The 23,268-nt window shown below is 37.8% G+C and overlaps 2 protein-coding genes across 7 annotated transcripts in view; both read right to left on the bottom strand.

Moving 5' to 3' along the window:
- ATP5PF (ATP synthase peripheral stalk subunit F6) overlaps positions 1 to 23,268 on the bottom strand; it is a 985,871-nt gene that overhangs the window by 347,198 nt on the left and 615,405 nt on the right. The gene's annotated exons all lie outside the window — the stretch shown is intronic.
- The window catches only part of APP (amyloid beta precursor protein), a 286,015-nt gene that overhangs the window by 183,620 nt on the left and 79,127 nt on the right, over positions 1 to 23,268 (bottom strand). For all 6 annotated transcript variants that reach the window (XM_050784742.1, XM_050784743.1, XM_050784744.1 and 3 more), the window contains exon 3: positions 19,455 to 19,584. In XM_050784742.1, the coding sequence (XP_050640699.1) occupies positions 19,455 to 19,584 (130 nt within the window). The remainder of the gene's footprint in view (positions 1 to 19,454; positions 19,585 to 23,268) is intronic.

Here is a 23,268-nt window from a genome sequence, read left to right as displayed (position 1 = left end):
AGTGCCTCTTTTAGATTCTCCTGGGTATAGTCCAGACTTAAAATCTCTCACTTTGGGAGACAATGTAATTTAACCATCGGAGGAACAAATGTTGCTCTATATATTTCAGGCATTTTCTAACTAAAAACCTCCAAGAAAAAACAAACGTGTATCTTAAAAAGATGCAGAGCTATTTAGGGCAAAAAGTACACAGAGAATGAGAAAGAAAAAAGATGTCATTGAATTTAACAAAAAGAGTTAACAATATTGTTAACAATAACAAAAGAGTTAGCCATGAGGTAATTAGGATATAGTACTTGAAACTGGCACCCCCTTTTACGAAGCATTACAACATTGCTATGTGTTTACAAAGCTCTGTTAGAACAGAGGAAAAATAAGGATTTGAATTCTGTCACTGTACTGGTAGCACTACCTAGGGATGAGGAAGATAATATCTAATAGAATAACAAAGTAAGTATATGTGATTCATCAAGCTTTTCAATGAAAATCAACATCCTTTTTGAATCATGTTTCAAAAATCACACAATCTGTTCAAACACGGATAGACCCCTAGATAAATTAGAATCTCTCTTTCTGTTACCACTCCTCTGTCGACTTAGCAATTGCCACTTAGATTTGTAAACGAGACTTAGTTTCATTATTGTAAATCAATTTGGCAGGACTCATCACTCCACAGAGAGCTGAAATAATTGAATTTCTGGACTTCTAAGGAAGAGGGTTTAACTACATTTAGGCTTCCAAAAGGAAGATCATCACCAACTCTTCTTTAGCAGAAAATGTCCCTGGAGAATTCTGATCCATTTCTTGATCTAGTGGCAACTGGATGTTATCAGTGGCAACTAAGGTATCTGTCTACACCTGCTGAGGCTCATAAGTAAAAACTAAAAAGTATGGTGAATCTCTGTGATAATGGAGCATAAAGCTACCACTTAAGTCTTTATTACTAATAAGTAATGGATTTTAAGGAAAAAAAGAGATACTCAAATCTATCTATAGATAACCAAAAAACCAAACCAAACACCCAGAAAAATTTAAGGTTGAAGAACATGTATAATTTGAGACTTTTGATCAGAGCCTTCCTCAATAACGTAAGTTTAAAAACTATTACCAAAGTGACAAGATCCCATGTCGGATAGCAGAACGAGAACAAGGCTGTTCTTCAACTTAGTCATCTTCTTTTATCACTACAACTTCAATCATAGATGTAAATGGAAATTTCTGCTCCCTTTGCTACTTTTCTGCTTGACTGAATTTCATAATGAAAAACGTCTGTTCCTTCCAGACAGAGCACGAGTGTCATTCAAATTGTACACACCAGGCAAAGAGTGAATGCATTTGTTTAGATGCAAAAATCATTTAAATATCCGTCATTATGGGCTGCAGCACATTTGCGGATGCAGCAGTTTAAAATTCTCTTAAGCAATAAAGCAAGGCATCAAATGAAAGTGCATTCAGGCTTCAAACATCTTCAGACTATGTTTTCCTGCTTGCACACAGCAAGCCCCGCCTTCCTTTCCTGACGCTACTGAAACAGAAAGCAGTGGAACCGTGCCCTAGCCCATCCTATTGCCCCAGACGTCTTCCAGGTCAACAATCCAAAGTCATGTGAAAACTCCATCTTCAGTTTCCCTCTCCAGGGAGCAAACATTTGAAGAGCAAGCATTCCAAGCAAGCAGAAACTCAGCCTTTAAATCCAACTAAGCTTTAACGAGTCTTTCAAAGTAAGGTCCTGCCGCACACAGAAGGCAACAGAAAGTGTTTGAAGAAGAGATAGCTCCCTTTTTATATTTAACATTTAGAAATGAAAAAACTGCGTGTGATTAATGCTTATAATTAGAGGGGGTTAGCCCTTATTTCAAATAATGTAGTTCCTATCTTTGATTTAAAATTATAAAGATGACTAAAATGTACATGAAAGGAAAATTATAGTTAGGATCTGAGGTGTTTTAACCCAGAACTGTGGTTTTTGAAGAAAATGCTGAGAAAAGATTCTGATTTGGTAAGAATATCTGGATATGAGAATCTTCTAAGAAAGGTGATTTACCATTTTGGGGCCAAAGGCAGAGAGTTTCTGACAACGATAAAATCAACAGGCCGTAGGACCTTCGTTCTCTAAGCTTAAGGTGACCCATTTAATGACTAAATAAAGTGTGTACTCAAGGTCACCCACAAGGAAGAAAAAGGTCAGTTCCCTCTCTTGAAGGACCTCCTCCCCACTCATGCTATTACACGGCATTCTAGAGATTCACTACATTTTTGGTTTATGTTCAAACTGTCTGAGTATTTCAGGGCCTTCGCTTTTAAGTTTCCATAACAGGGTAGTAGGTTATTGACGTAAGTCCCCGGAAGATGTGTATTTTTAAAGCCATCTAGAGCAGGCCGCCTCTGGGGGAAGACAGCGCTGAGGGGTAAAAAGCCAGCTGCTGTACCAAGAAGCACAAAGGACATCTTTGACAACAGTTGTCACGTGCAAAAGAACATTCGTGAACTGTAACAATCAATAACAGACAATATGCGCATTTTTCCAGATCCTAAGCATTTGATAAAGCCATATTGTCGCTTTACACTCATTTTTAGTAGCTGTTTAATTGGTATTCCTATAGAGGACAGTTTTCTAGGTTTCTGGATTATTTCACATTCTCTTCTTCCCAGTTATAAATTTTGGTACAACTGTAAGCTCTCCTCACACTGTAAGATGATAATTACACCGCTGAGACCACATCTGTTTTTTTTTTTAAAAAAAGACATTTTGCAAAAAATATATTTAAGTTGATGTATTTGAAATACTTTTCAACGTGAAACTTTGAGAGGATTATACTTAATTATATATCTTCAGATCTTCAAATCGTTAAAAATGAATACGTAAGTATTTCCTAGGGATTTATGCTTGTTTCATTTGATTCTTACATACTAGTTGTTATTTACCAGCAGAGACAGCAAAAGCAAAAAAACAGAAAGCAACAACAACAAAAATACTTGATTCTGGTGATAGTTCAGAATCAGGTTGATTTCTGCATCAATAGCAGGGTTTCCACATTAAACTCATTCAAATTTAATTCGTTCTCTGCATAAAATCAAGGGTCTAGGAGAATTTAATAAAACAATCCTATCCTTTGCCCAAAACAGATTTTTATCCCAAATGGTACTCAGCACTAAGCCAACAGAGAAAAATGGAATAATAGACATATGCCATGTTCAAGAGTTCTCTGTTTCACCTAAGAAGCCTGAAGTTGCCGTTTTTTGATAAGGAACTGGTATACATCTTAGATGAAGTATCCCATTGCATCTGAACTCTTGGTGGAGCACCTGCGGAAAGAGGACCGGTAAATAGTATGTATGAGGCCTGGCCTGGACATAATGACTCAGGAATCATCAGTGCAGGCCTCTGAAAAACCACTGCACTGATGAGATCTCCGAGCAAGCATGTATTATGTGAGAAGATGGACAACCCCAGGGGACTCCTATTAAACACTGATATTTAGAATTTCTGAATTCTGATTCTAAATATTTTGCAATATTTGGAATTTCTGAATCCTAAATATTGCAAAAGGTGGGTGGGTGGGAAGGGAGCCTGAAAGGAAAATGGAGGACAGCGGAAAGACAACCAGAAGCAGCAGAATGACATCAGTGTGGGGAGAATGCACCCATCAACAGGGCCCGATGCCACTGAGAGACTGTGGAGGACACAACAGTGCCCAGTGAGTCCGACAACCAGAAAGATAGCAAAGAGCTCATTCCCTGGAGCTCAAGGAACAGATGCCTGATAACAGGTGACTGTGAAGGGAACTGGAGGTTACGAAGATCTCACAGGAACTTCTGACTACCATATAAAGAAGCATGGCGGTGAAGAGACAGAGCAAGGGTGGAAGTTAAAGGAACACACAGAGTTGAATGACTGGAGTGAGAAACCAGGGAGCTCTAAAGAAGAGGAAAAATATGAGATGGCTAAATACCACTGATACTGTGAAATTAAATACAGGGTCAGTAGGCCAAGGGTCTTTATGAAGTCAAAGATCAGATACAATGAGGTTAAAGAACCTCATTGAAGAAATAAGGTGCACAGATGCCCAGGAATTTAGACTCACCTAAAAATTTAGAACAAATGTGGAAAAAGAAAACTAAGCTCAAATTATTTAAATAGTAAAACAAGGCAACTTCTTGACATACTGAACATGAGCCTATTCATCTTAATATGTTTAGAGAATATCATTAGTTCAAGGCTTACAATTAATTCTAAGCTTTCAAGAAAGCAAGAGCTACAGGACCTATTCATAAAAACATGGCAACATTGGGAAACTAATTATCTTCCCAGTTGATAAATATACCATCCAATAAATAGGGGGATCTTCAGTGACATCCAAACCTTCAAAAATATATTTTAAAATGTTATACCATATTCTTGCAAGGTAGTTAACACTAGAAGAAAATATTTGAGGGAACTGAAGCTGGGTAATATTCTTGAAAATACAGGTACCTAATCAATAAATAAAGAAAATGCCCCCCAAATTTTTCATGGCATAAATATACTTAAAGCTTTAGGAGGGGAGTACCTACATCTATTAATACATCACCTACTGAAATACCACATTCATGTAATCATTTAATAAAGACACTAAAATAGGATGACAGGAGTTCATGTTTAGCATTCATAAATAGTATCCTAACCTTTAAGGTACAATGTAAGAATATGAAATTTCTAAAATCTATTACCACTAAATAATACCTAGAAGCAGATTTCTTTTTTTTTTTTTTTTTTTGAGACGGAGTCTCGCTCTGTCGCCCAGGCTGGAGTGCAGTGGCCAGATCTCAGCTCACTGCAAGCTCCGCCTCCCGGGTTCCCGCCATTCTCCTGCCTCCTGCCTCAGCCTCCCGAGTAGCTGGGACCACAGGCGCCGCCACCTCGCCCGGCTAATTTTTTGTGTTTTTAGTAGAGACGGGGTTTCACCGTGTTAGCCAGGATGGTCTCGATCTCCTGACCTTGTGATCCGCCCGTCTCGGCCTCCCAAAGTGCTGGGATTACAGGCTTGAGCCACCGCGCCCGGCCTAGAAGCAGATTTCTGTTAAAAATAATTCTTTAGGCCAGGTGTGGTGGCTCACGCCTGTAATTCCAGCACTAGGCCGAGGCGGGCGGATCTATTGAGGTCAGGCTATCGAGACCGTTGTGGCCAACATGGTGAAACCCCCACTCTACTAAAAATACAAAAATTAGCTGGCCATGGTAGAGGGCACCTGTAGTCCTGGCTACTTGGGAGGCTGAGGCAAAAGAATAGCTTGAACCCAGGAGGTGGAGGTTACAGCGAGCAGATATTGTGCCACTGCACTCCAGCTTTGTGACAGAGCAAGACTGCGTCTCAAAAAAAAAAAAAAGTCTTTATCATTAGCCTTGAAAACTAAGGACAATGAAACCACTATAAACGAATCTAATGGTATGTTTTATCTCTAAACACAGATGCCTCCGATACACTGACTTTTTACTAGACATGTGTAGCATAGGTTTAACCCTATTTCTGGAGTTTAATGTTCTTTTTATCAAGATCCTAAGACACTTGGTTTCTTCTCATCTGAGATCCCTATGTTACTTCTTGGTTGTTACATAAAACCTGCTCCTCCTCTGTTGATCAGTAAGGAGTAAGTAAAGTAAATGATTTTGCCATAATCTCAGAAATTCTTCTAGGCATGTGAAATTGCTGCTCAACATCTTCAGTCTTTCTAATCTTTGGGCTATTCTTTCTTTTCCCTTTCCTGTTCCAATATTCAGCTACATCCTCCATTCATTTTATAGGTGTATATATAATATATTATATATGTAATATATAATTTATGACATATAATATATAATTATATATAATATATAATAAATAATATATTTATTAAGTATGTACTATGTGCCAGACATGTTCAAGCTCTGGGAATATTTCAGTGAATTAATAAAAGTCTCAATTATCGAAGAGCTTACATTTTGAACAAAAAACAGTTATTTCCAAATGTCTAGGCACCGCAGGAAAGGGCTAACCGTCAGCATCATTCACTACTTATTCACAGTATAGTTGTACAATTATTGTTTCCTCTCATCAGGCCCTCAAAGCCACTGATTATAATACTTTCTTCCAACCTATCACCCTACAAGTTTGCTAGCAAAATTCAAAGATGACCAGGAGCTATTTGCAGGATAATACAGGCTATGAAAGTGTTACTCCAGAATATAATCAGTTTTTTCTCCAATCCAATTGCATCATCTATTAAAAGAGCTAACATAATAAAAAGTTATATCCTGATGCCCAGAATTTACAGCGTAACAAAGACTAAGAAAGCAGTTATCTTAGAGGTAACTTAGCATATTAATGACATGTGCAGTACAAATAAAACCACATTGAATGTACAGATATTTTTCTGGACATCGAATAAGATTTTCTGGACATCGATTATTAATCGAATAATCAAACGAATTAATGTCTTTCCAAATTAAAAATCTCTACAAGTGTTCCAACTTTAAGGAACTACCTTCGTTCTATTCTAATTTTCTATTATAATTTCTCAATGCTCCCAACACAAACTATTTTCCCTGGAACATCCCCATAAATTATTTATTTATTTATTTATTTATTTATTTATGAAGATGCAGTTTCGCTCTTGTCGCCCAGGCTGGAGTGCAGTGGCTCCATCTCGGCTCACTATTTTCCCTGGAACATCCCCATAAATTATTTATTTATTTATTTATTTATTTATTTATGAAGATGCAGTTTCGCTCTTGTCGCCCAGGCTGGAGTGCAGTGGCTCCATCTCGGCTCACTGCAACCTCTGCTTCCCGGGTTCAAGTGATTGTCCTGCCTCAGACTGCTGAGCAGCTGGGATTACAGGTGCCCGCCACCACGCCTGGCTAATTTTTGTATTTTTAGTAGAGATGGGGTTTCACCATGTTGGCCAGGCTGGTCTCGAACTCCTGACCTCAGGTGATCCACCCGCCTGGGCCTCCCAAAGTGCTGGGATTAACAGGTGTGAGCTACCACCCCCAGGCCCCATAAACATTTTTAAACCTACACCTCTTCATTTTCTTTACATATCCCTCAGGATCCACATCACGGCTCTACTTTCTTTCAAACGACTTTTACCATATGCTCCAGCTCACACTACCATCTCCCTACCTCCTATGCTTACAGCAACGCCCCCCCATATGACTTACATTAAAAAGTTTATGATTATTAATTAGGATTGGAAGTTTCCAACAGATTTGTGGTCAGGGGAGACTATTTAGGGAGCATGAGTCTAGTTTTGATCACGATGAGTTTGAAGTTCCTAAACAAACACCCGATCACTAAAGAAGTGAAGATCAACATGTTCCTAGAGTAAAAACAATCACAAGTACAACCTCTGCAACATCTTACACAGGGAAATTCAGCCCTAAAGTCTGTCAAATGGGCATAAAGGTAATTTTACATATGCATAATCGTAAGTTATACCCAAGAAAAAGCAAACATCTTGTAAAGTTGGGATATAGCATAAAACAAACTCAGCTCAGTTAAACCACAGTTTAGCTTTATCTAATTCCAAGTTAGACAACCAAATTAGGACGCCTTTAAGAGTAACTTGACTTGCAACTTCTAAGCTTAAAAGAAATTTTCCAGATTAAAAAAATGTCTGGAAACCTTAAACTCAACGTCTTCCTGCCATCAAATATAGGCCTCCTTGATTGATTTCCCCATAACAAGAGGAGGTCATAAAAATCATTCATGGCCATCTCATTTAGTTGTCTCTTCAACTTACACCCTAAACTCTGTGCTTAAATAGCTCTTCTCCTGATTTTTCCACTGTAGGTCTTCCCACCATGGAACATGAGCCCACCCCTTTCCCTTTCCCACCATCCTACTGGTATAGTTTTACCCCGTATATGGCATTTGTATTGTGAGTGCCAGAATGCTCATACTTGGGCATATTTTTATCTTTGTATGTTACAACTCTTTGTCATTTTGTACTTTTGGTTTTTCTTTGTCTACAGTTAATATTTGCCCCATTTTAAAAAACTGCCTCATTTTCTACGCACCCATCAATACTATATCTTTCCCAAACTCTCCAGTAGAACCCTAAAAAGCATGCTAAGTACAGGAAAATCCTTTAAGGAAGGTAATGCATCAATGCCATTTTTTCCTGGAGGCCTCTCTCCTGGGACCAGCCCTGTTCGTCTCCTCCAATCTGGACTCCAGACGGTTGCACAGCTGTTGCCTGAGATTTCCCTTCACTGTAGGGTTTCAAAGCCAAAGCCTAAGACTCACTGACAGGAGAAGGAAAAAAAAAAAAAAACCAGACAGACACTCCTGGGATGCATCACCAAACTGATATTTATCAAGGGATATGGAAGAGGGAATGTTTAATGAAGCCACTCAGTGACTAATATGATAAAAGAGAAAGACGACAGAATTTATCCCTTGACTGAACACTAAAACAAATATCGAGAGCCTTCTGTGTCAAGTACTAAAATCTGAATATTTCCTAACAGCCTTTGACACTGAAATTAAAATACATCTTAACCCAGACTGTAGATTCATCTTTATGTCATTTCTTACATCCATGATGCTTTTGTGTACCTGAAAAAAAGCATATTTTTTTCCTCAATGCTAAATGAGAATTGGCTTTGAAAAAACCATTCTTTAAGTACAAACATCAAATAACTTTTTAAAAATATAATATGTGAGAAAAAATTTCCTTAATTTCATTTCAGTATTCCCTTCATAATAAGTAAATAAACAGTTCTGCTTTGATGGGTATTATTTGGAATTATTATAAAGATATGCTGTACCTAATTCACAGTAGTAAAACTGAAAAATTTTAAGTCCACACAAAAGCATTTCTTTAGTTCTTTTCATAGGGAAGAAATACATCAAAAGTTCCCTATAATTATGAGAAGTCTGAGTCTAATACATTTTACATATTTATATACTATTTTTAATGTAGTTCATTATTTAAAACATAATGAGAGCTTGGGTTTCATGTCAAAGGCTGAAGTTAATTCAGTTAATGCCATTTTTTTTATGTTGGATGTAAGCTACTCTTCCACCCCAAGAATCATAATAATAGCTATCTGTACCACTCTAAAACACTTCCTTAAATTTCATATTCTTCATCTGGCTACAATTATCACATGGCATTAACCATAGAGCTCTCAATCGCAAAATCTTCCATCAGTCTGTCACACACAAGTTCTCTTTTCTACTACAGCTGTCTGGAAAGTTATTTACTGGCTTGAATGATTAAAAAAAAAAAAATCAAACTTGGCAGGTCGTGGTGGCTCACGCCTGTAATCCCAGCTCTTTGGGAGGCCGAGGTGGGCAGATCACCTGAGGTCGGGAGTTCGAGACCAGCCTGACCAACATGGAGAAACCCCGTCTCTACTAAAAATACAAAATTAGCTGGGCGTGGTGGCACATGCCAGTAATCCCAGCTACTAGGGAGGCTGAGACAGGAGAATTGCTTGAACCCAGGAGGCGGAGGTTGGGGTGAGCCGAGATCACGCCACTGCACTCCAGCCTGGGCAACAAAGAGTGAAACTCCGTCTCCAAAAAAAAAAAAAAAATCAAGACAGTATCTCAAGATTTTTATTTGTTTTGGGAAATGACATGATGAAAAGAGGGTTCTAAAGACAAAAGGGAAAACTGTTTCCTTTCTCTGCTGGGGTAGGGACTGATGGAAACACAGTGCTTGAGAAAGATGTTCAGAAGCGGCTGGAGTAGAAAGAGAACTTTGATGAAAGTCCACTTTCTTCTCTGATTCTTCATCATAACCATTTGCAATCATTTACCTCAGAATAAAACAGAAAATTCCACGACAATAAACACAGTTTGAGGTTAGCTAAAAATATTGTTCATATTAAATTTATGTTAAAACAGCAAGCCGAAATGGTGTGAGAATTATCTAATAATTTCCAAGACTGAATTACCCAGCTAGAAAGCAGAAGCAGCTGTTTACTGGCTGGCACAGAAAGGTTCACATTTCAGACCACCAGCTCTGACATAACAGTACTAATTCCCAATACAGGGAGAAATTTTTGAAGACTCAACGTTAACAGAAATCCACAGTGTTCAGCTGATATGTTATTAAATCTGATGGCATTTTTTAATGGCATTTTAAAATTATGACACAGCTTCAGGAAGTCCTGAAAACTTGTGCCTCTAAAGGCATTTTTGTCTTTTTTATATAACATAGGTGCAAAAAGCTGAAAAATGTGACCATGACCGTGTGAAATTTAAATTATACCTCACTTTATTTTTTTCACTTCTGTGGATACCAGTGTCTGTCTTAGTCTGTTTCTCCCTATATACACTGTATATGGAAATCAACTAAAAGCCTATCTAGGCCAGGCATGGGGGCTAACGCCTGTAATCCCAACACTTTGGGAGATCAAAGCGGGTGGATCACCTGAGGTCAGAAGTTTGAAAACAGCCTGGCCAACATGGTGAAACCCTGTCTCTATTAAAAATAAAAAAATCTGCTAGGCGTGGTGGTGTGCATCTGTAATTCCAGCTACTTGGGAGGTTGAGGGAGGAGAGTCACTTGAACCCGGGAGGCTGAGGTTGCAGTGAGCCAAGATCTCGCCATTGCACTTCAGCCTGGGTGACAAGCTAAATTCCATCTCAATAAACAAACAAACAAACAAAAAAAGCAGTATCCCTAAGAAATCAACACAAAATATGTCTAGCTGTTCATTTGAAAGCAAATGACAGGGGTTATACTTCACTTGTAACACTTAATAATCTCAAAATTTTGATTTGTGAATTCCATTATCTCTTGGAGAAAGCTACAACACACATATATAATTAGTGGTCTAACTCAAATAGTGCTGGAATTTCCTACAGAAATGGCTAAGCATGAATAACCAAAGTCGCAGGTGATTCCTAAGATTCTGCTCATTTTTTAAGGTTTTTTTAAAGTTTTTTGTTTCTTTCTGCTCATTTTTTTGTTTTACAAGACTTAATTAAAATAGCTTTTAAAAAATTTCCTGCTTTCTGCCGGGTTGTGGTGGCTCATGCCTGTAATCCCAGTACTTTGGGAGGCCGAGGCAGGTGGATCATGAGGTTAGGAGTTCAAGACCAGACTGGCCAAGGTGGTCAAACTCCATCTCTACTAAAAATACGAAAAAAAATTAGCTGGGTGTGGTGGCGGGCTCCTGTAATCCCAGCTACTCGGCAGGCTGAGGCAGAGAATGGCTTGAACCCCAGAGGCAGAGCTTGCAGTGAGCCAAGATCGCACCACTGCACTTCACTCTGGGCAACAGAGCGAGACTCCGTCTCAAAAAAAAAGAAGAAAAAAAAAATTCCTGCTTTCCAAAGATTATTGATGTCTTTTATTGGAAAATGGTTTCTAAAGACCATAATCTAGGTGCAGTACTGGTGTTTACTGCTACTGAGTTGGTCTTTTAGGCCTTTTCATTATTTTTAGGCCTGCAGTGGACAGTATTTATGGGGAAAAACGTTATCTGAAATCTACAACAATATGTTATACTGAGAAATGATACCTAGAAGTCAAACTCATGACTACAGGGTATCTTTTTAATAGATTATATGTTACATGTGAATCTTCTTTTTCCGCATCAAAAATTCTGATTCTCAAATACATGGGATGATCGAATTAAAATATCACACAACTATTCACTTACGTTATGCCACATTACTTACACACCAGGCTCAGAATTACACACTAATACTACTCCATTAATATAAAAACAGTTAACATTTCTTTATGCACATCTTCTTCTCATTTTTCCCCATTAAAGTTACTTTCACTTGTGTCCATGTGAAGAGACCACCAAACAGGCTTTGTGTGAGCAACAGGGCTGTTTATTTCACCTGGGTGCAGGTGGGCTGAGTCCAAAAAGAGAGTCAAAGAAGGGAGATGGGGGTGGGGCCATTTTATAATATTTGTGTAGGTAAAGGAAAATTACAGTCAAAGGGGGTTGTTCTCTGGTGGGCAGGGGTGGGGGTCATGAGGTGCTCAGTGGAGGAGCTTTTAAGCCAGGATAAGTCCGAAAAAGGAATTTCACAAGGTAATGTCTTCAGTTAAGGCAAGGACCGGCCATTTTCACTTCTTTTGTGGTGGAATGTCATCAATTAAGGCAGGAACAGGCCATTTTCACTTCTTTTGTGATTCTTCACTTGCTTCGGGCCATCTGGGTGTATATGTGCAGGTCACAAGGGACACGATGGCTTAGCTTGGGCTCTGAGGCCTGACAGTTACAGACTCTCTTTATTGTCACAGCATATAGCTGTGGAATACTGTATTATCCTACTTTTTACCATCACTGAGTCTTAGTTTTTATGTTTCTACTTAATGCTCATTACCCATCCTTATATCAGTTTTTCTCTAGGTATTCTGGTTATCTGAAACTTGTTCTCTAGGAGACTCTACAGGAAAATAATGTGAAAATATGCCGTGAGTTATTGTATGTTGATATTTATTTCATGTGATCATATCTGCATGTCAGTTTGATTGAATATACAATCCTTGTTTTGGCTGGGCACAGTGGCTCATGCCTGTAATCCCAGCATTTTAGGAGGCCGAGACAGGTGGATCACCTGAGGTCAGGAGTTCAAGACCAACCTGGCCAACATGATGAAACCCCATCTCTACTAAAAAGACAAAAAATTAGCTGGGTGTGGTGGCGGGTGCCTGTAATCCCAGCTACTCAGGAGGCTGAGGCAGGAGAATAGCTTGAACCCAAGAGGTGGAGGTTGCAGTGAGCCGAGATCACGCCATTGCACTCCAGCCTTGGCAACAAGAGTGAAACTCCGTCTCAAAAATAAATAAATAAATAAATAAATAATCTTTGTTTTGCATTTGCTTTCTTTGATATCTTAAATGTTGCCTTATTTTCCTTTGGCATAAAGCACTGCTGTCAAAAACTCTTGTTAAAATAATAATTTCTTTTGTAAGTGAAAAACAAAAATATTTTCTGCCCTCAAAAATTATAAACTTAGTTACCAAAAAGCAAAAAGTATTATGTGTATACATAAAAGCAGTATACATTCATTACCATCTTGAAAACAATTATTTGGATATAAACTTTAAAATTATAACATAAAAGTATTTATTATAAATGAATTAAAATAGTAATGATTTTTAAAAACTACTACTCTTATCATGACCAATTACCTCTTCTTTCTGAAAACTGTGAACCATGTTCTTCTACACATATCCTTTCAGTTCCTACCTTAAAGACTTTGTTGACCCTCTGTCTGAATACCTAAAATACATCTCCTTTCTTGCCTTGAAATCTTATCCTTGAGATCTTGGCTCACAATGCTACTTCCTGTCAAGTCTGCCTTAAATTCCGGAGCTGAAATTCCATCCCCCTTCATGCCCACTATCTACTCTGTAAGAGGAGGGCCCACATTTCAGCCACCTCTAGGGACTCTCACACTGTGGGTGATCAATAAAACATACACAATGAATACATAAGTTTGACCTTTTATTGGTCAATTTTGTAGGACTTATTTCTCTGAGAATATTCAATTAACTGTTTCCTAAGGTGGAAATTTGGAAAAGGAGTATTTAAAATTGTTTAAATAGATTTAAATAGTAATTATTTTAAATGGTTTTAAGTAGAAATTACACGTGCTTTTACCCCATCAATAAAAAAAAATCATAGCTAAATGTAGGGGTATCTATGCTTATGTTAAACTCAGGATCATAAATCAGTATTAAAATTTTCCTCCATATTTTCATATACAATTATGTGACACATATATTTTATTACACCAACTATTAGATTTGCAAGGCATTCCGCCAATAACTGTTATATAAAAATCAACTGAACACAAATTTATCTACCAGGATGTTTATCACAGCATCACTTATAACAACTATTACACCACCACAAAATAAAGAAAACCACCTAAATAACCATAAATAAAGAGTAAACACATTACGGTGTCTGGTGTGATGCTACATTAAAAATTATGCTCTCCAAGAATATTTAATTTCACAGATAGGGTATTCTAAAAATGTTAGGTGAAAAAAGCAAGTCACAAAACAGGAAACAATTATATAACACTAAAAACAAAAGCAAAACATATATGAAAAGAATGTAGACTGCAAGGAAGCCAAATGGTTTTGATTATTTTTAGCTAGTGGTTACATTTTCACAACTTTGTACACTGAATATATATTACTTTTGTAATCAGAGAAATTTCTTTTGAGCACATATTTGCAATTCATAGCATGTACTACAAATGAGATGTCCATTAGCCTTGCTATTCATTTTTCAAAGCAATTACTAACAAGCCTTGGGACAATATCATGACAAATAAGTTGGGTTTCTTTTTCTCACCTGTCATCTAGGACCTACACAGATAGCTAAATTCTGTGCTTCAAGAAAATATCAGCAAAGCCCACTCATAAGCCATAACAGCAGTTTTTCAAAAGTTATTGTTTCTTTTCAATGTCTCCTGTTACTTAATGACACCTGAATACAACTCCAGTAAAGAAGACAAAACTAAAGATGTAATGAAGTATAAATCACCCATACTATTACAGCTCTTATCAATCAAAACAGTCGTTGTTAAAAGTCCCAGAAAGAGGACACAATACCAGGTACAATAATTAAAACGAAAAGCAACAAAATTGGAAATGGAGCCAAGAAACACCACTACGCTTCTTTCTTTTCAAAATGTGACTCTTAAAAAAGTCAGTCTTCTCAACTCATCCCCTGTCCTGAGTTTTAGAAAGCAAATCAAGCAGGAGCCAATGCGATTGAGGCCACTGTGGAACTTGGGACAGGGCCAAGGAAGTGCGGCAGTGAGTCACGGAGGATGACCTATCTAGAAGGACACCATTTTTATAGGTGTTCTTGCTTAATCAAATGGAAGAGGGCTTCACTTTCTAAGTCTTCCTCACCCAGAAGGAATCTATGAGATAAATGTAAGCTCTTCCCATTCTTCCTTCTGGCCTATGTGGCTGCCATATGCAATTTTGGAGGGAAAAAAAGTAAGGAAGATCACGAATCTTCCTGAAGAATTAGTGATGATTAACGCTGCTTAAATATTGTTGAAGATCGTATGAACGAACATATTTTCTTTTAATTTGGCAGCGTGGTGTTTTTAAAACTAAAGTGTATTTTCCCATACTGTATGTATAAAGCTCATAAAGTACAACTACCAAGAGATAAAACAAATTAATGATCATTCTGTGTCGACTTTCAAGTCTTTCTACTTTTCTCTATTACCATTCGATGGTACTACACACAGATACAAAATTATATGTACTGATTTCATAGTCTATCTTTTGCTGATGATAAAAGCTACTCATTTATCATTCAAATCCATAGAAAAGGGCTTAAATAAAATCAAAATCACCTGTAATCCCACTGTTTGGAGATAAACACTGGTAAGATTTCTTTTCTTGACATGTTTTCTTTTACTTAGTTGAGAATCAGGCTGCATATACTGGTTTTGAAGCATGATTAACGTGGACCATTCACAGGTCCCATGGGAAGGCCACATATAAAGGAGTCTGATGTCTCTCCAAGGATGGCTGATTAGCCTTCCCTGACGAAGAAATACCCAGCAATTCTGGTCATTCCTTATGAGACCATGATGTAAACAATCAAGAACATTCAAGAATTTGCATCCTTCTTGTGTGCAGAGGCTGGGCTCATTAAATAATGAGAATGATGAAGTACCATTCTCATCACAGTGCATGTATAGCCCCTGCACATGCATCTCCCACGACTTCAGAATTAGTAGGATTTACACAGAGCAGGTCGGTGGGGACAGGAGGCACCATGGGCACCAATTCTCTAGCACACTGGATTACATGCAGGGATTTACAAGATCCTTAAAGTCTACAATAAAAATGTTTTTCTGTCCTCACCTCCATTTTTAAAGTTTGGTGAACTCTCATGTGACATTTCTAACTATTGCGTTGTATTGATGTGTCTCAAGAAAATTGTTGTTTACATAAATTCAAAGAACTACCCTGGCATGCGAAAGAAGATAGCTGAGATAATTGGTAAAAGGCAGCCAAGAAACCTAGAAAACAAGGCATGCTTTTCCTAAAATTGTTTTAAAACAATAAAATTCAAAATTAACATGAACTGAATACCTTTCTCATTTGACCATATCTGATTAGATTTCTGGTCATTACTACTTACATATCTGCAAAGTCTTAATTACAAAATGAAACAGAATGACATTTAAGGTAAAATTCTGTAACTTGTAATTCTTCTTTTGGATTAAGCTATTAACCTGACTTTGCCCCAATAATTCAACAGTAATTTATTTTACGCAATGTTCCTTGCCTTTGCTGGTGAAAGACAAGCACAGGAAAGTGCCAATTTCAACAGTGGATCTATTACGCCACGAACAGAAGTCATTCAAATGGAAAGGGTTGAAAGCTTTGCAAAGAAAATATTCTCCTTGAGTAACAGTAATGATGTGCTTGAATCACATGAGAGAATTAATAAAATGTTCACATGATTAAGAGGAATCTTCCCCTCTGGTTGCAGAGGTACTACCAAAAGCAAAGGGTGAGATTTTTGAGAAAGCCAACTGATTCTCAAGGGAAATTAGCCACTCTATGGGAAGAAAATGGCAACAGCAACCTGACATACTTTCCCCATGCAGACAAGAAATGTAGAGCACATATGTCCAAGCAAAACATTACAGAAAAATAATCCAGTGCCACACTGGATCCTTCATCTGATAAAGAGGTTAGGAAGGTTGCGTGCAAGACATAACAAGCATTTTTCTCTCTTCAAGCTTTGTTTTGAATTTTAATACGCTTAATGTTTAAGACAATCTTATTTTGTTTGCTAGGTCAGTAAAAAAAAAAAAAAAAAAAAAAATACAAAAAAACAAAAAAAACCTCTTTTGTCTAAAACATGTATTTGGATACAGTCCAGAGATTTTAGAGCATACTTATGTTAATGCTGAACAGTAATTCTTTGTTAAGCAGCAATAATATGTAAGAATGTTACCTACTACTACTATAAAGTAGAAAACATATCACATGGAGATTTATCCTGTACTAGGTCATGCTTGTCTCCTTTATCAACACAGCGATAGCTGTGAGTTTCTTTTGTAGTGTTATTTATTGTCTCTAATTCATAGTTAATATTTGCTTTAAAACAAATTTTTGTTTATACTGTAAAAAATACTGGACCAATAATCAAGAGATCTTGGACTGTAGTGCTGACTGCAGTACTGACTCTCCCATTTATTTGCTGTGAGTTACAGCAAGAGATTCAACCTCTCTGGATCTCGGTAGCTGTATAGCCTGTGAAGAGAGACTAAGAACCAACACTGCCTGCCTATTAAGTGCAAGTAAAATGGACATGAGTTACACCTACGTACCTATGTTACCTATGTTACCCCTATTGAAAAGCCTGTTTTTCAATTCCTTTTCCGGAAAGACAAGGCATAGTCTGCCTACTCTACCAGGTTATTTTATAAACTCTGTATAAAACTCTGGATTTGAGATCTTTGGAAAATTTGCCACTACCTAAGAAAAAAGCAGTGCCTATATTCCTTAATTCTAATCTAAGGTTAATAACAAAGTAAGAGACAACATATGCTCTACTTGTCATATGAGGGTCTAATTTCAGGTCCAATGGAAAAGGACCAGTGATTCATAAAATGAGAAAATATGGTAAAATGATTCGAACAGGCCAAGTACCTACAGGAATAGCTAATGATTATCTAGTCCCGTAGTAGTCAAGAACAGTTAGTGTCAACATGCTCATTTCACATCAGACACTACACCAGAACGGGGAAATTTGCTTAACATGTCGCAAGTGACCCATCTTCTTGAATTATGTACCTCCACATCAAAGGAGTCCAGAATCTGTTCGGAGGATGAAAGAGAAATCTGATAATGGCTGATGGCAAAGCCTTGGCAGGAATAAACTCCTTCCCAGAGAAAGAATTATTTTATGGGCTTCTCTCCATTTCTCCTTGCCAGTCTCCAGCCTGTGCATCACAGCTCTGTAATTATTTGTTAGTGGAATGATACATTTTCAAGTGGTTCTCTTTCCATAATGGTTAAAAACATAAGGTGAGGACAGGTCATTAACTTTACTATCAAATAGGTGTTTGTTAGATGAGATTAATTATTTAAAACCACATTTCTTAGGCTGTTGTTTCACTAAATGGTACATAGTACAGTGTATCACAACAAATACGAATATTTGGACAGTCTCTGTGTAATTATAATATTATAAAATCTTCTGACTTGATATTGAGATCTGAGGACACTTTTTATATTTTTATTACTTGTACTGTTTGTTCACTTGGAGGTTTTTTGTTTGTTTTTGTTTTTTAAGGAAACTCTTGAATTATCAAATGTTTAAGAATCTAGTTTTCTACACTCTCTTCATCAATCACATTGTGAATAAATTACATTGTAAGTAAATTCACCAGGTGAAATCTTCATTCTAACGCCCAGTGTTTTCATTTTATGTCTCAAATTATGCACATGAATGAACAGCAATCAATATGCTCTTATGACATTCATTTTTGACCACATATTACAAAGATTTCCAGAATCTTCAGCAATTATCCTTACTTTCTAGGTTTGCTGTTGGATTTTCTTTGAAATATTCCTTTTAACTTTTATAAGAAGTCATCAGAATGCACATCAATATTCGTCCACAATCTCCACAGACAATCTCTATATCCTTATTTACAACCTGCCTACTGACGAATACACTTGTGGAAAACATCTAGATGTAAGATATCAGAGCAAAGAACTTGATTTCTGCAATGACTGGTCACACAAAAACAACAACTAGGAACAGACTAATAACCAAGTTAGATTAAATATGGAGAATGACAGTTTCCAGAGGAAAAGAGCACGATACCACATAAAACTACTCAATTTTTAAAAATAAAAGGTTGAAGTAAATTTGAGGTTTGGGACAAAACAAACATTAAACATTAGTGATCAAAGTGTTTCCTCCAGTTTGATGTAAGCAGAAAAAAAGCCTTCTCAATTCCAATTCCTCTACTATCACCAAATAAGAGGAGTAGTTGTTGTAAAAAAGTTTTTTTTTCTTTTTTAGAAATTAGCAAAATGCTTCAGCTTCACATTAGATTCTTTCTTCTAGAAAGTCTATGTGAAGAAACACACAAGGCCCCAGTTCATGAGAATCATCTATGGGATACGGTAAAATAAGAATTCCTGGATCCACTACTATAGGCATTTTTCATTCAGGAGTCCTGGGACTGGCTCAGGAATTTGTAATTTCAATCAACATCCTGGATAAATTCATTCTGAGGCAGAGAACTCAAAAATACTGCTCCTGGAGTGTCAGTGCACAGACTGGAACTGCAAGAGTCCAAACCACAGTACAACACAGAGTGGCGACGTGCTGAAGAACAAGTCTGTGTACGTGAGCTACCAGGAGCATCCTCTTTTTCCTCCCTAAAGACCAGGCCCCCAGTCAACATCAGCTCCACGGCCGGCCGGCTCACCTAAGCAGCGGTAGGGAATCACAAAGTGGGGATGGGTCTTGCACTGCTTGCGGCCCCGCTTGCACCAGTTCTGGATGGTCACTGGTTGGTTGGCTTCTACCACATTGGTGATCTGCAGTTCAGGGTAGACCTGGGAGAGCACACAAAAAGAATCAATTGTTATTTGAGGCAGGGGCTGGCATGTACAAGCATCTAATGAGCCTCCACTGTAAGATACAGGTGGAGCGTCCCTTATCCAAAATGCTTGGGACCAGAAGTGCTTTCAAGGTCTCCAACTTTTTCCGATTTTGGAACATCTGCACTATATACTTACTGGTTGAGCATCTCAAATCTGAAAAGTCCAAAATCCAAAATACTGCAATGAGCATTTCCTTTAAGCATCATGTTGGCACTCAAAAAGTTTTGGATTTTTGAGCATTTCAGACTCTGGATTTTTAAATTTGGGATACTCAACTTGTACTGCTATTCCCTAACAGTCAAGCCTGCTCTACTTCTGACCAAGCTAAAAAAAAACCAGTAGAAAGAAAAAGATGCAAATAACAAGCATCTAGCCATTCCATTCAAAATATTTATCAATGCAACTTTTAATTTATTGCACTCATTTAGACGGAAAATATTTTCTCAGGGGAGCTCAAATAGAAACAAGAGGGGGAAAGGAGGATTCTTACAAGCATGGGGTGATTTTTGGTGTGAAATAAATTGGTGTGGGGTAATAGTCTGTAATGTTCTAAATAAATGTTACAATAGATATGGCTGGGGATATTATCTTTACTTAAATTCAACCTCCCCCTAGATCTCACTAATCAGACAAACATTTTACAGAATATGACACACAGAAAGCTTTCTATATAAAAATTCTCCTCTTATTCCAAGTAACTTACATGAATATAATTTATCAAAAATTTATCAAGGGTGTCATTTAGATAAATTCATGAATTCTCTTTGCTCCTATAACTAACTACAGTCCCTTGCTTTGATTACTGTTGTGAATAAATCATGGTGTTTACTGAGCACTTAGAATGAAATGTGAAACTCGATTAAATCATATTTGTGAAATATCAAACCACTTCTATTTATTAATGAGATTTGAAAGAAAAACACAAACACAAACATCTATTTCTACAATGTGCATTCCCTTGCATAAATCTTACATTTCACCAGGGTGGCTGTTTTGCCAAATAAATAACAATGAATAAAGAGATCTGATGGTATAAGCAAGGGCATGATTAGAATGCTGGGCCATGCAATCTGAAGTGGCAAACGTGAGAATATGAGGGGAATTAGACACAGGTAAAAGGTGGTAGGACCAGCGGAGTCTGGGTCCACTGATCACACTCCAGGGGCTAAAGAATGTGTGGCGTACATGACTGGAGAAAGTGAGGTGGTAATAAGTAGTACTTGCAGAGTCAGATAATTGAAATTAAAATTTTGGAGGAGTTGTAGTTATTGGTCATTGCAAGGAGTATAATATGACCATTGTAAGCAACAGGTGATGGAGAATGATGAAAACAATGTGATTGGAGGGGTGAGAATCATGAACTGACAAACTGGAATATTGGGAGGATCACTGAGATCAATATTAGGATCACTTAAGAATCAGCAAATGAGTGGCTACACTGGATGACAGCAAGGAAGGAGCTAAAATCTTCAAAGTCTGAGTGGTGAACGTCGATGAGGTAGAAAGAGGTCTGGAGATGACCAACAGGTGGAGGAGCAAAACCATCTAGTCTGAAAGCATGCACTTCACAGCTGAGGTGGGGGAGGCTTTTAGGGAAGAGAAAGGAAGAGTGGTTTGGAAACAAAAATGAAAAGGCAAAGAGGACATTCCCACCTGTAGGGGCAACGCTGTGAGGATTTTGAGAAAAGAACTTTGACCTGAGAAGGCTACAGGAGAAGTAGTGCCTTCCTTGGAGGGAGAGCAAGGTCTCTGAGCAAGATAATGTCCATAGAGAGTTAGACGATACACAGAAATTTGCTTATGATTGTCCATGACATTCAGAGGGCTCGGCGTGACTCAATCTTTGTTTAAAAAGTTGATATTTTGTTCATCATAGAGTTTTTTTGCAGTAATTTTGATTTTTAAAAATATCACATTAAAAATTCTTAATCTCAATTCCTGAGTGCCTTGTTTACCTTACCTTAGTCCCAGACCCCCAAAAAATCAGTTAAAAAATAAAGCACTGTGAATGGATAAATAACACGATGGGGTACACACCTAGACAATGGAATGTTATTTAGCACTGAAAGGAAATGGCCTATGAACTCATGAAAAGACACAGAGGAACTTCACTAACATTGCTAAGTGAAAGAAGCCCATCTGAAAAGGCTCCATACTATATGACATTCTTCCCACTCTATGACATTCTGGAAAAGGCACAACTCCAGAGATTAAAAAGATCAGTGGTTGCCAGGGGTTTGGGCAGTTGGGGGCAGGGGGAGGATGAACGGATAGAGCACAGAGGATTTTTAGGGCAGTGAAACTACTCTGTATGATACCACAGTGATAGACATATATCATTATACGTTTGTCCAAACCCAAAAAATGTATACCACCAAGACTGAACCCTCAGGGGAACTATGGCCTTTGGGTACTAATGATGTATCAATGTTGGTTCATCGATTGTAACAAATGTACCACTGTGTGGGGGATGTTGATAATAGGAGAGGCTAAGCATGTGTGGAGGTAGCAAGTCGATGGGAAGCCTTTTACTTTCTTCTCAATTTTTCTGTGAACCTAAAACTGCCCTAAAAAAACCCATCTATTTTAAAAACAAAATTTAAAAATAAGGTATCAATCAGTGTAGCGGGGGACAAATTCAGTGGTAGAGGTATATGCTATGAGAACACACAAAAAAATCTCTAAATCAGAATCCTGGGGTGGGTGTTGAGAGAGTTATTCTTGAAGCCACTGCCACAGTAGCCTAGCTCCAGAGGGATCCAGCTATTATGACTTCTCTTTATTTTCCTTTGTTAAGTATCTTAATATCTCAATGCAGGCACTTTAGATCACAGAAAATGCTCAACTGAAAAATGCCACTAAAAATTTAATATTCCCATGGCTTTTTTTCTATATAATGAAAGGTGAAGTGGCTTTTTGTACAGGAATATAATTCTCCCACCATTTTTACTTGTTTATTAAATCACAAAGCTGCAGCACTCATGAGTCATAAACTCTATGACACTTGAGAGTCCACCCTGAGGGACACGACTTTATGTGCAGTAAAGTGTGAGTTACTGCATTTTTCTAAAGGGGTTCTAGCTGCCACTTCACTGAAATACAACCCTGCTGAGAATTTCCTCAGGAGTCACTGGTTTTCTATAAACCCAGTAGCAGGCATATTCATTCACATCATGGTTCCCTCTATACAGTTTAAAACCAACAAATTGTTTGTAGGGTACACATTGATGACCAGGAGAAAAGGATCTGTTTCTCATGTTGGTTGCATACCATCTTCAGGTTCCTGTGGTAGTAGTTGGTGCAACAGGGCAGTAACTGATTAGGTTGACTATTTCCAAGCAGGTAGAATTGCAAATTGACAAATTAAAACCCATGAAGATGGGGCTTTTCCCTAAAGACTAGTTCTAGAACTTTATACAGTGATGAGCCAAACACAGAATTTACTTCCAGTTCCCGCCATGAAATCTAGGACATGCGTGTTATTTTCTGTGCTTCAGCTTCTCTCTCTCTAACACCGACAATGACAATTTTTAATATGCAGATGGATGTGGAGATTATAAAATTTGAACCAGGCCGGGCACGGTGGTGCGCGCACCTGTAATCCCAGCACTCTGGGAGGCCGAGGCGGGCGGATCA

Source organism: Macaca thibetana, chromosome 3 (assembly GCF_024542745.1).
Source record: "Macaca thibetana thibetana isolate TM-01 chromosome 3, ASM2454274v1, whole genome shotgun sequence".
NCBI lineage: Eukaryota > Metazoa > Chordata > Mammalia > Primates > Cercopithecidae > Macaca > Macaca thibetana.
Note: the sequence above shows the minus strand (reverse complement) of the source record. Positions and strands in the feature narration are given on the sequence as shown.